The sequence below is a fragment of the Anarrhichthys ocellatus genome, unplaced genomic scaffold (genome assembly GCF_004355925.1).
Source record: "Anarrhichthys ocellatus isolate YVR2014 unplaced genomic scaffold, GSC_Weel_1.0 scaffold7, whole genome shotgun sequence".
NCBI classification, from domain to species: Eukaryota; Metazoa; Chordata; class Actinopteri; order Perciformes; family Anarhichadidae; genus Anarrhichthys; species Anarrhichthys ocellatus.
The window spans coordinates 11,339,666-11,356,123 of NW_022280037.1; the positions used below are offsets into that span (position 1 = coordinate 11,339,666).

Below are 16,458 nucleotides of genomic sequence, written 5' to 3' on the forward strand. Positions count from 1 at the left end.
AGATAGATAGATAGATAGATAGATAGATAGATAGATAGATAGATAGATAGATAGATAGATAGATAGATAGTGACATAATATAGCTTTTAGAGGGAGAGACGTATAGAGGCAATTAGAGAAGAAATGCAAAAGGGAACAAAAGAATAAAAGCCAGAATCTTTGAAATAAGCGAGAATATACAATGAAAATGTGCATCAGTGCACCAGAGAGGGAGAGACGTGACATACGAGGGAGAGAGAGAGGGTCACATGAGGGTCTCTGAGAGATTATAGTGTGTGGAGACAGCATCACCGTGGCAACAGAGCAAGGGGGGAGTGGAGGCCTAAAGAAAGTGTCTCTGCCTCTGAATGTGGTCTGGCTCCAGCGGCTAATGATCTCATTGCTGCTGCTGCTGCTGCTGATGAGTCGATACAGTCAAGAGATGTGGCGGTGAATAAAAGGAAGGGATGGACTGGAATATGAAGTCCGGTCTGTAATCACCGTACGACACACCGTTGATGTAAAGGACCGTTTTAAGATATGATGAGCAGAATACATGTGTGATTAAGAACACAGGCTGTCTATGGTGCGTTGAAAAGACATGGCTACCAGAGATCGGACAACTTTTCTACAAGGAAATGATTAAATGTTATGTTTTGACGTTCACACTACAGCCAACAGATGTTTTCCTAAAATCATTTTCACAGTCACACAGACAAAAATCATTTCCCGTCTCCGCCGTCTGTTTCTGAGACTTTTCTCTGAGCTGATGGCACACTTTGCCGTTTTAGGAGTCAGAGCACCAATTTATCAGATTTCACGAGCAGCCTAACGCACACACCTTTATATTCTACTTCCAATTTTAGCTGCCAGTCACTGTCTCAAATTAATTTTCTTAGCCCACTGGTGGGTGAGCTACAAAAATTACCTAGAAAGAGCAACTTTCTTTTCATTTTCAGTGCTATTTCGTGCACAGAATCGGGCACTAAAATGAGTACGCCTTACTGTGTGTTGGGTGACGCAGGTTTTATCCACCGAAATCAAATTCTACCTCCTGCCGAGTTACATCTGGACCATGCAGGAAACATTTACCGACGCACAGGATGTGATGTAGAATTCCTTGTGATCTTCAAAGTGGGTGTTTACACGGGGGAGTGGGTGACACAGTATAGGCCACTGGGGTTATCAAGTGGGCACTTCCTATCGCAGATGTTTCGTTAAATCGGGCAGCAAACACCTCCAGAAGTCCAGTCAAACTTCTGGCATGGCACAATCACCACGTCTCCGTTCCGCCCTCGCACTGATCGGAGCTGCGGCTTTCTCCGCCAACAGGACACACTGTATCTGCAAGCATTCCTTTTGCATTTCAGAGTTTCCTGGTCAAGTGTCAAACTCACATCAGTGGACCGAGAAGATATGCAAATGGGCAGAAAGCGAGGGAGGGAAAAACAAGACAGTTGTGCAATACAGACTCACAGTTCGATGGCTTTGTTCCACATGATGACGTAGCCTGAGAGAGTGAAGGACTCCACGTTGACAATGTGGATGTTTCCTCTTTCTGTGCCGATGTAAAGCCATTTGCTCTGGAAGGGCAGGTGGCAGTATGTGATTCTGTAAGGAGATCAGGATCAGTCACAACCAGGCTTTTGATTATCTCATGACTCTAGTCCCTAATCATGCTGCTGCAACTGGAAGGAGTAGCGAGTGACTTAAGATTTAATTACAAAGGCCTTGCTCTGTGTCACACTAATGAAGCCGGACTATATATAGATCGGTGGGGAGGAATAGCAGAGTAAACACTGCCGTCTTTTCTCAACCGCTAGGAAGAGAAACATTCAGTCACGCACCACATTTACAGTGTCAAAGGAACCCGGCTGACGTTAACTGATTAGTGCGTTTGACTGTTTGTATTGATAATGTGATCTCTCGGGAGGTATTTCACAGGATTTGTTTTTTACTAAACAGGGATGACAAATGTGTTCTTAAATAGTCAAATGAAGCTACATTGATTGATTTTGTCAACCACATGGTGGCAATAAAAAACACACATATTACATCAGCTTACAATGTTGTTATGGCGAATGACAAGCAACGTAATTATTCAATTTAGGTCATATTTAGAGCCACCTGATGAGTTTAAGTCATTTTAGCTCTCTTTGGGTCTCAACCAACTCCTGACAAAGCGGCAGCTAGAAGCTAACTTTGTGTGCAGTGTGATGCTGGACGCATACAGTAGTTTTATATTCATTTATATTGCCGTTTATTAGTCTGTATACAGGCATTTATATACCCTTTTTTGTTCATGTTTCTTATTTTGACTGTATTCTTCTTATTTCTTTAAGTCCCTATTGCAAGCATTGATTTTGGGTAGATAAATGTTACATAAATGAAATGTGGTAGTTTTTTTATCATAAACCGTAGAAAGAAAATGGCCTGAAAATGATGGTCGATGGATAGACGAGTAGAACATTTTCCCCATGCATAGATAAAGTTCCCAGTAATGTATTCTACATTCTCATTGGCTAGAAGGCGCTAAAATTTGAACTCGACCTCGTGAACTCACTTTGCGAGTGAGTGACAGCGTCACTGCAAACGGAGAAGCAGAGAGAAGTTACTGTACCTCTCCCTGCTGAACTTGAGGGAATGCAGGATTGCAGGGATTTTTTGCCTCAGGTTCCACATGTGGATGCTGTCATCAGCTAAGGCACTCACCAGCGCCCCCTGTGTGCAGGGTCACAAACAAGGGGGGGGGGGTTGTCAGAAGTAAATAAGTAAGAAAAGCATATTTATATTTTATTTATTCATCCTAGTGAGTAATCTGGCAGCAGGATTCTGGATTGGCTGCAAACGGTTAAGAGCAGATACACTGAGTGAGGAGAAAAGTGCGTTACAATGATCAATGCGAGAAGAGATAAATGCATGTATGATCGTCTCTAGTTCAGCTGTTGATACTATAGTTCTCCATTAATTTAATATTTCTTGGGTGGATAAAACAAGATCTTGACAGCTGCTTAACATGAAAGGTCAAACGACAAGGATTGGTCAAATATTACCCCTGGATTTACACAGGTTGAAGTGGACAGCAGAGGAGAGCGGACCAACACTCTAACCAGAACCTCCGTCTTATTAGCATTGAGCTGGAAACACTTGTCTGCCATCCAGTCCCTAATGGCATTGAGACAGTCTAGGAGCCGAGATAACTTGAAAGCCTCACTGGGTTTGAAGGAAAGACGGAGTTGAATATCATCCGCATGTGAATGATATGCAAAACTATATCTTTTTATGATCTGTCCCAAAGGTACAAAACATCATTGTGGTTGAGTGCTTCCTGTTTTATGTGGTTGTATCACGAGCACACAACTATGCCGGCATTATATAGGCATGCAGGTCACAAAGCTAATATTCCTGTTTAATCAATGTGTTCATTGGAAGCACAGTTCACACTACAGGTCATTAATGGCCTGCAAACATTGGATAAGCACCAGTGTCTGTGGTGCCTGCCCACTAAGAACAAGGATAGACAGAAACGTGACAGCAGACAGACTTGTAGTGGAGGAGTGAGGAGGAGAAGGTGGAGAGAAAAGCAAACAAGGAAACAAGGAACAGGGAATGACAACAGACCTCGTTGACCAGGAACTGGAGCTGGATGACAGCCGCACCGCTCTCATGCTGACAGTAGCACTCCACACCCGCCCGGCCAAAGCTAAAAGTCAGCTCAGTCAAGGAAAACATGACAGTTGATGCCGGAAAGTGATTGAAAAACCTGTAAAACTGAACAATGTGTGTTTGAATAAATACTTACAGATCATTTACTAAATCATTTCCAGCCTACTGGAGGTGTTTTTAGTATAAAAACCTCAAAATAGCGAGTTATAAATAAAAGTCCGTGGGCCCCGTCTGCCTTATTTATGCACATGCGTCAGCCATTATGACGACAGCATGATAAACTTAACTCCCACCGCTCTCTATGGGACTGTTACGTTCATGTCGGAGAATCCCTGCCTGCTAAATCTGTCCGTTCAAAAACAGCTGGGGAAGCAATCCAGGCAAGAGTAGATGTCGGGACTCAATTTGAACTGTGTGTGTGAGCTAAAAGAGGAAACCCCAATGATTGCATGCGTGGCAAAAAGGAGAGTGTAGCCACAAGGACGGTAATGTATCCTGCAAAAAACCCTCCGAATACTTTCACCACACAGCCCAGCAATGAGGAGCACAATGAGGAGAAGCTTGTCTATTTCCACCAGCCTGTAATCACTTTCTCAGCCACGCAGTATCTGCACCAGTCATGCACACGAGCACAAAAGAAGAAGGAAGCAGCGCGAGATCTAATCACAGAGAGAATCTCTCGACGCACACGAAATGGCCTAAAAGAAGACAAAAGGGTGCACTGTCTCTCGCACTCCTAATGCGATCATGCCGGAGAGATGCTCCAAAGACGGACCCGGTTGTGCTCACTATCTGAGTCCCTTTCCAGCTGACACGGCGTAATGTGTGTGAACAGGATTAACCGAGTGCGATCAAACAATCCCTCAGTGCCTTAAACAAACTAAGGCGGGGTTGCAAGGAGGCTGTTTCAGGACATGCTCTCAACAGTGGGCATCACTTTCTGCAGAAGGACAGAGGCGGACACAGACTTTCAGACTGTAAGCCGGCGCCAGTCGGAGGCTGTTGGCAACTGAACTCACATTGACCCGTGACCTTTCCGTCCACTTTTAGCTCCTGGCCCCGCAAGTTCTGTACAACATTTGTCAGAATTATTAATGGACATCACGGCTCCACGGGTCCACAACGGAGGGGGAGAGTCATTAAGTCAGTTTCATAGCCTGTGGTCATGCATAAATGAGAACAGAGCAACAGTCTGAAGAGGAGAAATGTCAATATGCAACGCTGTAGTGTATTCATACTGCTGGCATCGAGTAGAATCACTTCCAACAGCCTTATAACTGTGAACGCAAAGGAGCTGTTTTTGTCCATTTTTCTGTGTGCGTTAACTCATCGGTGTATGTGAATGTAAAGGCGTCTACAGTGTGACCTGATTCTGATGTAGGATGTAGGTTAATGGTGCTGCTGAGCCACGCTACTTTCTAGGCTAGCAGGAAATGACTAAGATGTTATCACTGTGGTGGGCAAGTGGAGCATTCTGTTGGTGCTTCCTTTTACGCTTCATGATCAAAACCTTTACGAGGATCATGTGGGCCACAAATACAAACTATCTGTCAACTGAGGCGGTTTTACACTACACTACTCGTGACTTTATGTCAGGAGTAGAGCATGTGCTTCTAGGACTGTGCGAGCAGAGGAAGCTGAGTCACACTAGTCAACTGGGGCTCCGCGTGTCACTAAATATCTCGCTGTGAGCAACACATGTTCAAATAATAATTCCTGTCATCGTTTGGTCATGTGATGATTCAACTGATTTGCAATTTTATAAATGATTCCTTTAGAGCTGAAACTGATAGTTAACTCCATATCTTTGGGTTTTGGATTGTTGGTTGGACGAGACAAGCAATGTCTACTGGTCAACGTCAACTTGTGGAAATTGGATTGGGCATTTTTCTTCTTTTTGTTGAATATTTCATATCAAACGATTAATCTAGAAATTAATCTGCAGAATAATCAAACTGCAATACATTCCATGTGTCACATGCATTATTTATTACCCATTTGTATTACTATTTACTGTCTATTTACTTCTTTACATTAGAGAAAATCCAACTTTGACATTTCAGAAATAGATATTGAACATGTTGCTCTCTCAACCTTGTACCTGTGAGTTTAAGACATCACACGCTGAAGTCCCCCCCCCCTCTTTCAACATCAACACTTCCCCCATGTGGTAAACCAACATGGGTAACCCCAGCATTTCAGCATCAGCAGCTTTAGTCAACTGATAGTCATATCATAGTCATCGCGACAGGAAGTTATCTTAATCATGAAAAGAAGAGCGGCTGCTTTCTGCAGCCATTCTTGAAGTCTCGCTGAAGCCAAAGGAAGAGGAAGCTACAGGCCAGTGGTGTGTTTCTGCAATGGAAAACAAACTTCTGACTTTTCACATGACCCGTCAGCTGCAAGAGCTTAATAAGCTCAAATGCAATGTGACCCATATTGCACAACCTTAAACTTTCCCCTTTTCAGTTCTAACATTTCAAAACATTTCCTGCCACCACTGGACTCCAATCCCCATGTAGGTCAAATAAATACTAATTGCTGTTTTGCTTTGGCTCCGACAACAGACACAAAATATAAGAGCACATATATTAGAGGGAGCAGGGGACTGACTACAGTAGCACACTGATTAAAACACTGTAGTAGAGACAGATCTTGTAAAAGCAGACATTTATTGCTTGTAGACACCTCATTGAGCTTATGTCTGCTGAGCTGTGGCAGCGTTTCCAAACGCCGGGGGCTATGAGGCGGATCAATACAGCCTGTCTTTTGATAAATGGACCTATTGCCTGAATGACTGTAATCCCATCAGTAATCCCACCTTGCACATTAGGACAACATGGAAGCAGTGCGTGTTCTCCGGGAGTTACCCTGTAAACACGACGCTCTCTTAATCTGGAGAGTGGATAAAGACGAGGATGGAGCCACTTCTAATGAAAACCCAAAATAAAGCAGATGGGCCTCCCATGCAAGATACCAGCGCGCAGGGAAACCCTGTGTTTACACACAAGTAGGCCAACCCTGAAGACATGGTGTAAGCAGCGTAACATGGATATGACCAGACTTTTCACATGCAGTGTTGACTAGTCTGTAATCCAGGAGAGTTATTTTTGGTTGATGCGACTCATGGAAGTTGCTTGGTTAGCTGTAAAAAACATTTTTATCCTTGAATACAAACACAAAACGGACTCCCAACTGCCCGAGGGGGTCATACGGCACTGTAGCAGCTTGATTGTGTGTGTGTGTGTGAGTCCAGTGATGTTTACAGCACATATGAAGTGGCATTCTGGCACAGACTGGGCAGCACAGTTGATGAGGCTGGCTCCTCGGCATATGGCAGAGGAGCTGCTCATGCTACTGCAGAGATGCCACTAATGAGCCTGGGTGCTCCAGGAGAAGGAGGCTGCTGGCTGCACAGAAACACATCCGAGCTAATGTCTACCTCCAAGGCCCTGCTCCTCCTCTTTGTGCTGCTCGGATTTTTATTTTTGTTGTGTTGGATGACAGGAGGCAAAGACAGGTCACTTCCAGTTTAAATTCCCCAGACTTTGTGGAATGTTGAAAGGCGACTTGATCGCATGACATTTGCTGAAAGGATGACAGGAAGTTAAGACATGGCTCTGGTGTGTGTGTGTTATGTTTGTACGAGAGAGAGAGAGAGTGTGTGTGTGTGTGTGTGTGTGTGTGTGTGTGTGTGTGTACACGAGGGAGTGGAGAATGTTGAAAAATCGCTGAAATCATCCAAGCTTTACTTTCCTTGTCTTGTCATTTTCATTTTCCCGTGATGGAAAATAAAAAGAAAGGATACAGCCTCAAAGCTCCGGTCTGGGTCCCGACGGCCAAGATTTTCTGCACGGGGTCAAAAGCCATCGAGGATGGTTGATATGGGAAGCCATGACGCACAGTCTGCAGGAAAGAGCAGAATTTATATTAGACCTCCAGTCAGCTAATCAATCATCTGCTACACAGTCAAGCTGGCTTCACTGGAGAAAGAAGAAAAAAAAAACCATCATCATAATCTCCTAGAAATGTAATCCATCAATGTGGAAAATGACTCTCATTATCAAAATAAATTAGATAAAGCATAAACATTAGTGCAAACGGGGACTGGAATATTTTTTTCCTGATGTCTGCTTGACGTGTGTGCAAGCTCAATCCAGTAAAACATCAGTAATAAATTCATTTTATCCGTCCCACGGCTCACATTTTCAGCCTCGGAGTGCACTTCATTGCCAGGATCTTGCAGTCCCCCAGCCACCAAGATGATATCATCATCAAGCATCTATAACTCAATTGTTTCGGGGTTGGAAAAACCTTGCCCGTCACATCCATAAGCTCTGTGCGGCTTGCAGCAGTGTTATGTAACAGGTTAACCCCGGGGACCTGACCTGTTCTGCTCCCAGCTGGGGCAGGAGCTGGTGGGCCGGCGCTCCAAGCTGCTCGGCACATTTATCTAACGCAGGTACAAACCTTTCCAACCAGACCTATCGGGCTTAGATTAGTAGATCAGTTTTATGTCAAATTGTGTGTGTGTTGACCAGAGAGGCTGGGATTTAAAGCATAGGTTTCCTATTTTTTTTTAAAGTCTTGCATTTGAGGACAAATTAGCAGCCCTGTGCAGACTTTAGCTGAGCGAACAGACAGGTATCTGCCAAAGTTACTGTCTTTTTAGCTCCACTGTCCGAGAACACACAGAGGAAATGTGCAAAAAAGACTCAAATTGAATGCATTTAATTAACTTGACACACTCGGACTGAGCTGAATTAAATGCATTGTACACAGGACAGTGTGGATTGTGTCCTCCATCTCTTAATCATCTTATGAGGGGGGGGGGGGATCTCTGCACAGCCAGAGGGGACAGCAGTTATTACTGCAGAGAGTACACCAGTGCACGAGAGTGTATATTAAAAGAAATGTGCACGTATTCTTTAACTAACAAACTGCAGAGAGCTAATCAGGTTAGCTATAGCTAACTTAAAGTGACTTGAGGCGACGATTCAGTGCAATGCAAACAGCCATGGTGCTGAGAGACATCCTGGGTACATGCAACCGTGGGACACGGCCGAGCAAGGCAGGCAATGGTTAAGATGAATTCCTTGTTAATGACTCCCTCGGGGTTTTCACTTGTACTTTAATATGTTAGAGAGAAACCCACCTTGCAAAGCTGGAAATGGTCCGACTGGAGAGTCTCCTGGATAGCGTCGTTTTCCCTAAGAGTACCCGACTGGGCAGTTGCGGAGGAGGAAGAAGAAGAAGCCGCTGTCAAGCCGTCCAGCACCTTTCTAATGTTAAACTTCTTCATTTTGCTCCGGTACCGACGCGAGACGGTTGAGAAAACAGATCAAGCTCGCTACCATGAATTGGATAGAGAAGTGTGTGGGGGGGATGAGGAGCTGCTAGCTAGTTAGCCGATATTACGCACAGTCAATATCTTTCTGTATACATCTCACATGTTACGGAGGGTGTTGCTACCAGCGCACTCTCCCAAAAGCACGCGAGTCACGAGCATTGATTCAGCGAGTCCTTTCCGACATCAGTGTCAATCCGCCATTTATGTCGCCAGCTTTTTTCCGCGTTATTCGATCGGGATCAATCGTTTCCGTGAGCTGTTTCCCCGGTCAGGGCTCACAAACTACGGCTACGGAAACGCAGTGAGCTGCAGCGGGGATTGAGTCTGCGCTCTGCTGTCACCCGGATGCTGGAGCTGGTGTTACACTGTTTTCTGTGACCTGTCACATTCTGTGACCTCGATAGGAAACCTTTTTAAACCAGAAGTTGTAGTCTGTGTTTTGAAACGCTGTTTTTATTTTTTTGTTATTGGTTTATTTGATAAGGGACAGTGCACATTAATAAAAGCATTGCTGTAAATGCGCCAGAGTTAAAGCCAAGAGGCTATTATCCATCTGTAGTCCCAAGAGGCCGATGTTACAAAATACACCTAACAGATTATAAGATTAAATTTACAAAGTTATGCAATATTGACCCTTTACAATGCATGCACAATAAATAATGTTTATTCTGTTGTGTGGGGTAAAACAAGTTATTTTACAGTTGCATTTGTTTATTTTGATGTATAGGCCTAATTCATCCTGCCTACATCTCATTGCTAACAAAAAACAAAACTGTGGCTGTAGCCTACTAATAAATAAATATAATTAATAATGTACATTGTGTCATTTTCGTAGTAATATAACCATGTCATATTATACTTTTTTTTGTTTTAGCAACCAAATGTCCTCAAATCTTTTACTACAAACAACAACATGTTGTTACTATGAATACTGTAGCAAAATCCATTTGATAAACATTTGAATTAGGGAAGCTAAAATTCACATTTTCAGTGTGTTTTGTGGCCCCCTGCTGGCTGAGGGGTCCTAAACAACATGAATGCCTTTGGGCTGAGAAAGAAAGAGAAGCTGAACCTTGTGACAGCTTTCTGAGCCTTAACGTGTAAACACTATCAAATCATAATGTAGGGGCGGTTATACAAACATGGCTAAGTTGTTGTTTGGAAGCACTAAAATTGCATTTACGTCTTCATGTGCATAATCCTCTTCAATGAAGATCTTTCCCACGGACATTTGATATCCTTTTGTAAGCGGTAAAGGTGCCAATTAACGATCCTATCTATTGTGTGTGCATGGAATATAGGCTACTTCCTCTTGTTCCCCAAGGAGGAAGAACCAGGTTAGTTTACCTCCTCGGAGAATTAGAAAACTAGAAAATCTGGTTTGATGAACACCAGAAAACCTGTTTAAATGATCACCTTCATGATCTGTCGTTTAAGAGACCCATGTTTTTTTTTTTACTGAATTTAGATGACACATTGTCAGGAAGCACTCGTTCAATGAAACATCTGAAACAGGCATATGGAAGAGATGTAACGTGGTTATTCCCAAAAGTGTTTTATAATGAAGTAAACAACATGTCATTTACATTAAATCACATGAGAGTTTTTGCGCCACATAGATTGAAGATTTTAAGAAACAAATAAACAAACAAAATCCTTAAATTCTTTCTGTAAAATGTTTTGGTGGATTTATAAAACTCTTTCCTCTTTATAAACCGATCGCATTATTTGTACTGTATTCTGCATCAGTTAACATGTTGCTGTAGGCCTAAACGGTATAAGGACGTGTTTATAGTCATGAAACTGACTGATCTAAACTGGTTTTTTTACATGCATCTTGTAGTTACTTTTAAGTTCCAAAGCCTCAGCTTCCAGTACACCAAGCTCATATCCTTAATATTGTTTCAGGGAATTGGAGGAATTTAACATCCTGAAATTTGTAATATACAATTTGATGTAAATTTCACATGGTACATTTTTAAAATCTTGTTCAGATATTGGACTGTTCTCGGGCCAGATACAAACCGACAAGTAGAAAGCGGTCTGTGTCCTCTTCTTCCACCACTGCTAATACACATATTGGAGGATTTCCTGTTGTAAATGTCTTCAAACAGTTGCACCATAAAGCTTTTCTGAAGCACTTTAACACTTGTCTTGCACATGCATGTTTTGTACACTAGATGGCGGAGTCTACTAACATTCTACCATCATGTAATCTGACTATTTATTTGCTTTGGTGGAGTGCTCTTCTTATACTGAACATTCAGCACCATGGACAGCAACATATGGATTTCTGCCCGTGATTGGTACAGGATTTGATCTGGTTTCAACGGATAGTTTCATTCACATTCTGGCATTTTGCACACACTAATCATTTGTCATTTCCCTGCAAGAGGTCCGTTTAACATACAGAATATCTGTGCATTGAAAAAGCAGTCTGCTTTCCACTGACAGTGAATCTTAATTAACATAGGCCATCATAAAATAGGTCAGTCAAGACACAATAAGAGGCTGACGGAGGCACAGCAGGGATACATACACTTCATCAACCTATTCACAAGTTTGACTAAAGTGAAATTGTCATGCAATCATGAATATATGAAGGAAGCTGCCAGCGAAAATGCTCACTGGAGGGCAAGATAAAATAGGGCAATATCAATAATGCACACGTAATGGGATCTGATGCAGTGAGTGTGACTCCCATTCAGACTGTCATATTCATAAACAACAAGTTAAGAGGTCGAGCTTTTGTGTCCGATGTGAAAAAGTATTGGGGCCATCATCCCTGTTTGACTCCTGAATTTAGGTCTCCGGTATCTGGGACATAAATCCATAATTAGCAGTTTTGTCTAACTTCTTAACTCACTTCTCCTCGAGCACAATTGCCACACAAGGTAAACTTCCTTCCTGGCTTTTATGCTGTAACACACTTGATCAGCAAATAAATGCTGCTGTAACACAGCATTACGGGTTTTTTAAACGTAGACTATTGCAAGGTTAAATAAAAACATGCACATGACATACCTGGGCAGCCTGGATTTGGACAAAAGCTACTGTGTTTGGGTACCCAGCAGCAGGATGTGGAACAGATCCCTAGATGCACAGCAAGGACACTGAAAAGTAAAGCTACAGGACAGCAAAGAACAGATTGGTGTGCAAAAATAACCCCGGTGAGCACAAAGGTCCCACTCTCCCCAAATATCTTTTGCAAGACAATGCCCTTAATCATATCACTGACTTATAATATATCAACTGAAATAATTGCATTAAAAGCATCCACTTGTTTCAGAATGAAGATTTAGTAAACACTGACTCACAAAGAGGGAATTAATTCCCTTTGCAATCGATCCACTTAAACATTGAAGGGATGTTGCTTCATTGAAGTACAACAACTTCAAAAGCCTCTGCTGAGAAACAGGATTAAAGACAAGACGAATGAACTGGTGGGAAAAAAAACTGAGCCCACTCCACTCTTCAGGGTCAAGTCACTGTACTGTGGCGAATAGTTCACTGCCTTACCAAATGTATGTGGACAGAGATATATTGTGCAACTGCAAGATTACTGATTTGCTCATCTGCTCGTCGTCATGTGACCGTGTGTGTGTGTGTGTGTGTGTGTGTGTGAGAGAGAGTTTGGGCAGCGACGTGATGTGGATGATGATGTCGTTACTGCGAAATGAAATGAAACAACTTGAGGAAACCTGACAGGCAGCTGAATCCATGCAAAGCGTGATTCAGATACTAGTTTTTTGAATGGACTACTTATGTAGTTCAATGCCATTCATCTCCAGACAAACATCACCAAGAGCTTCTGTGTGGTTGCGCAACATTAAACAGCTTTAACTTTCACCCTTATTTAGTCTTCATGTGTTTACGTACTTCACCGAGACAAACAATAAATGAAACGCCTGAATGTATATGAAATGTATATGTTCTGGGTACCTAGGTTCTAGGTATCCGCTCAATTTAACAACAAACACCAAGCATGATTATAGTGTAATAATATAGTATTGTTGTATGAATATATTACTGTAAAACACACATTTAGTTTACATTTCTGTACTGTTCAAGACACATTTATCTTTATATTTTGCAAACTCAAATACAACATGAAATTAAGAAGGTGTACATAAGTAAATGATTGTTAATACAGGATGATAGGAGAGAGAAGTGAGGAGTCACAGAGAAAGGGACAGGCAGTGAATACAGAGGATTAGAGAGAACAGCAGTGACTCTGCATTTAACACTTAAATCAAACACTGACAGCATTCATTATCATATTTTGGGTGATCATTTTATACTCCTCTGTATTTTCACATTGTTGTTCATTGTAACAGTCAACCTAATTACTGCTTGACAGATAATTTATGCTACTGCCCACTGATATGGTTTTAAAACTATTGTTCAGACAACCCTCTTGAAATGCAAATATTTAAATTTGGGAGGAGCATGATTAAGGAGCTCAGTTTTTCCACCTCGGTATTTCGAAATATACTATAAAATCATTTTATATAAAATCATCACCAGGAGTCATTGCTGTAAGTGCCTGATGCTCCATCTGAGAATGTCTTATGTTTGCTGTTTCTCTCTGCCTCAACAAATCTTTAACTTACAAAAACATCAATCTGAAAATGTGGTCATGTCATGCTTGGCTTCCTATTATAGAAAAAACAAATAACAATTTGTTGTCGAGCTACGATTGAGCATAAGTGCTCTGCTCCCTCCAGCTCTCTGGGCGGTACGTAGCATATTTCCTCCCTTCACCAAAATCAGGTCATGCTGATGGCTCTTCGCTACTGGCCATATCAAGCTGCGATGCTGATGCATGGGTCTTAGCTCATCTCACTGTGAAGTGATTAACAGATAATTACACGCATGGGTTGCATAACAGACAAGTAACACTCGGAGCTGAGATTGAATAGGTTGACATTTATTAAGGAGGAATGTGTAACAGCTTCAAACAGCTTCAAACATGTTTTAAGACATTTTCTCTCCCTCTCTTGTTGTGTTTGTCGTTTGGGAAAATGGCAGTTGTGACCATTTCACAGTTTCTGGCCACTCATTAAAGTAGGTCAATCATCACCAAGTCTGGGTTGCTCGATGAGTGTCACAGACTTCTCCCAGCAGGATTGTGTGTCATGCTGATCTCTTTATTAGCCTGACTGTATCAGTGGATTATCAGAGAAATGAGCTCAATTGTCTCCACAGAGGTGTTTATGAGGCAGCCCACACACTGCACACATTATTGAGAAACCTGGCAGGGCACAGATATGCATTTAAAGTTACCGACTATATGAACACAGGCAGAAGTAGCTTCTATGTGGATTCATGACTTGGTATCAAAAACAGGTCCTGTTAGAGCGTTTAATCCAGTAGCTGCCGTTGTTTGGCTCGCTGCCTCAGAGCCGTGGTCTCCAGCAGCACAATGACTGGCTCTGACTGTCTCCGGGATCCTGGCTCACTTTGATCCCGTCCCAGCGGTGCTCTTCACTGAACAGGCCGGTGTCGCAGAGCATCATTTGTTTGACAAGGAAGGCACCTGCCTCATCAATATTTATATTGTCCTGTAAATGGTGAGGGGGAATATGATTTAGAACATTGTGTATGCATCCGTTGAGTTAAGTGTTTGGCTCGCTGTTCGAACCATGGCTGCAAGTTGTTCCTGCGTGTTAATATTTGAACATGTTTTATGAGCAGGCTATATAGCTGCAGTGTTAAAGTTAATTTCACACATACAGTGTACTGTAACTTCATGCAATTGTAATTGTGAGGCAAAGTAGCTTTACTCGAATGCCAATAATGGCTTTGAGAAATGGCTCGTGTCCCTTACTGCCATTTTAGGCGCATTATCTTCTCCCATAATAACTGAAATACAGCACACACCTTTGCAGAGCTCTCAAACCAGCCCATGAAGCAGTTGTCTTTACAGAAGCTCTCCAGAGAGGACACCAAGTCTCTGTCCCTCCCTGTCATGTCACATTTGTTGGCCAGCAGGACGGCAGGGACTGGACGTCCGCTGTCGAGACAGACTTTGCTATCCAGGTCCCGCTTCCACTCTGAGGCGGCCTCCAAGGTGGAGCTGTTTGTAATGTCAAAGACCACTACTGCTCCCATTGCCCCTTTGTAGTACACTCTGGACATCTTCCTAAACCTCTCCTGGCCTTGAGGGAAGAGGAAATAAATCAGTGTGATTTATGCTTCACCACAGCTTGTGCTCAATTCTGACTCCAAGAGCAAAGATGAATTCATCTTTCACAGATAGACTTATTTGGCAAAAGGCTTGATGTTTTTGTTATTTTTAGTTGGCCCAGGTACACAGTGGGTAATCCTACTGCTTATTTATCATGTGTGATTTTAATTATCATATACAATTGGACTGTAGCCTAAACCTTACAATTAAAAAGTAAGTGACGAACGACAATCATTTTAGATTTGAGGAAACATTGCGTAAAAACCGTAATTCTGCAGACTGGAACTATACTGGACTTGTGAAGGTCATTTAGACAATAATATAGGCGGGCTGGCAGTTGTTGTTTATGTATTTAATGTCTTTATTGGGTATTATTTACCAACAAAATGTGTTCATATGATTTATCTATTCTGAATAGTTTTTTTAAACAAGATCCTAAACGGTGAAGATTTATTTTGTTGTAATTTACATTAGATTTTAAGGATTAAATATCTCTCTCAGCTGTCACTCTACAACCACTATTATTGAAATTAATACAAAACATTAATTCACAAATTAGTAGTTTTAAATATGGGATTTTAAGTAACCACCAACTCTCATGTATTCCAACAGTCAAAAGCTGTGACGGCAGTTGCTTCTGCCCTCATTAGCTAGTTAGCATTAGCCCGAGTGCAGGTATCTTTGTTTTTAGCTTTAGTTACTGCAGATTTAAAAATTGTTTTCACAGAAATTGCACATTTCTAGGGTTCGGTCATTGTCATCAGGTCTATTATTATGCTACATTTTAGCTTTACAGGTCAAACATCTGTAACATACTTTAGAATATTGACACACTCACCTCCAATATCCCAAAACTGCACTCTCACCACAGTCTTGGCATCCCATTCAATAGTCTTCAGAGCAAAGTCAACTCCAATAGATGCTTTGTATGTTTCATGAAAGCGTTTGTTAACATAACGCAAGATAACGCTGCTCTTCCCAACGCCTACATCCCCAATGACTAAAACTTTAAACAGCTTGTCCGTACAAAATGCTGCTGAACATCCTGCCATGTTGTGCTCGACCTGCATGGAGACAGCCAAAGTATTCTGTTTCCTAAACCATCGTAAAACTTGGTCTGCTTCACATTCAACTTCACAAACATTAGCCCATAGACTGCAAAGGCTTTAAACAATCTGCATTTAGTGCCGATGTCTCAACCTGTTCCTCATACGATTACTTATTGAAATTCCTTCTTCAAACCAAAGCCATATATCTTTGACCTTTGATCAAA

General features: G+C 42.1%; 2 protein-coding genes across 2 annotated transcripts in view; both read right to left on the minus strand.

The window, feature by feature from the left end:
- The window catches only part of stxbp5b (syntaxin binding protein 5b (tomosyn)), a 24,371-nt gene extending 15,049 nt beyond the window's left edge, over positions 1–9,322 (minus strand). The window contains exons 1-5 of the mRNA XM_031847212.1: positions 8,801–9,322; positions 7,454–7,551; positions 3,601–3,682; positions 2,600–2,700; positions 1,456–1,590 (exon numbers count right to left, since the gene is read on the minus strand). Of these exons, the coding sequence (XP_031703072.1) occupies positions 1,456–1,590; positions 2,600–2,700; positions 3,601–3,682; positions 7,454–7,551; positions 8,801–8,947 (563 nt within the window). The 5' untranslated portion in view covers positions 8,948–9,322. The remainder of the gene's footprint in view (positions 1–1,455; positions 1,591–2,599; positions 2,701–3,600; positions 3,683–7,453; positions 7,552–8,800) is intronic.
- Positions 9,323–13,923: 4,601 nt separating this feature from the next.
- On the minus strand, positions 13,924–16,453 carry rab32b (RAB32b, member RAS oncogene family). The gene is made up of 3 exons (XM_031847424.1): positions 16,024–16,453; positions 14,879–15,156; positions 13,924–14,559 (listed from the first exon to the last, which is right to left on the minus strand). The coding sequence occupies exons 1-3, from the start codon at positions 16,253–16,255 to the stop codon at positions 14,395–14,397; spliced, it is 675 nt and encodes a 224-aa protein (XP_031703284.1). The 5' UTR covers positions 16,256–16,453; the 3' UTR covers positions 13,924–14,394.
- Positions 16,454–16,458: the final 5 nt, after the last annotated feature.

What these genes read in the sequence shown, in the direction of transcription:
- rab32b (XM_031847424.1), bottom strand. Translation starts at nt 16,255, where the DNA reads ATGCAGGTCGAGCACAACATGGCAGGATGTTCAGCAGCATTTTGTACG. An exon ending in GCAGTTTTGGGATATTGGAG is followed by an intron (nt 15,157 to 16,023) that starts GTGAGTGTGTCA and finishes TCTTCCCTCAAG; the next exon opens with GCCAGGAGAGGTTTAGGAAG. An exon ending in GGTTTGAGAGCTCTGCAAAG is followed by an intron (nt 14,560 to 14,878) that starts GTGTGTGCTGTA and finishes CACCATTTACAG; the next exon opens with GACAATATAAATATTGATGA.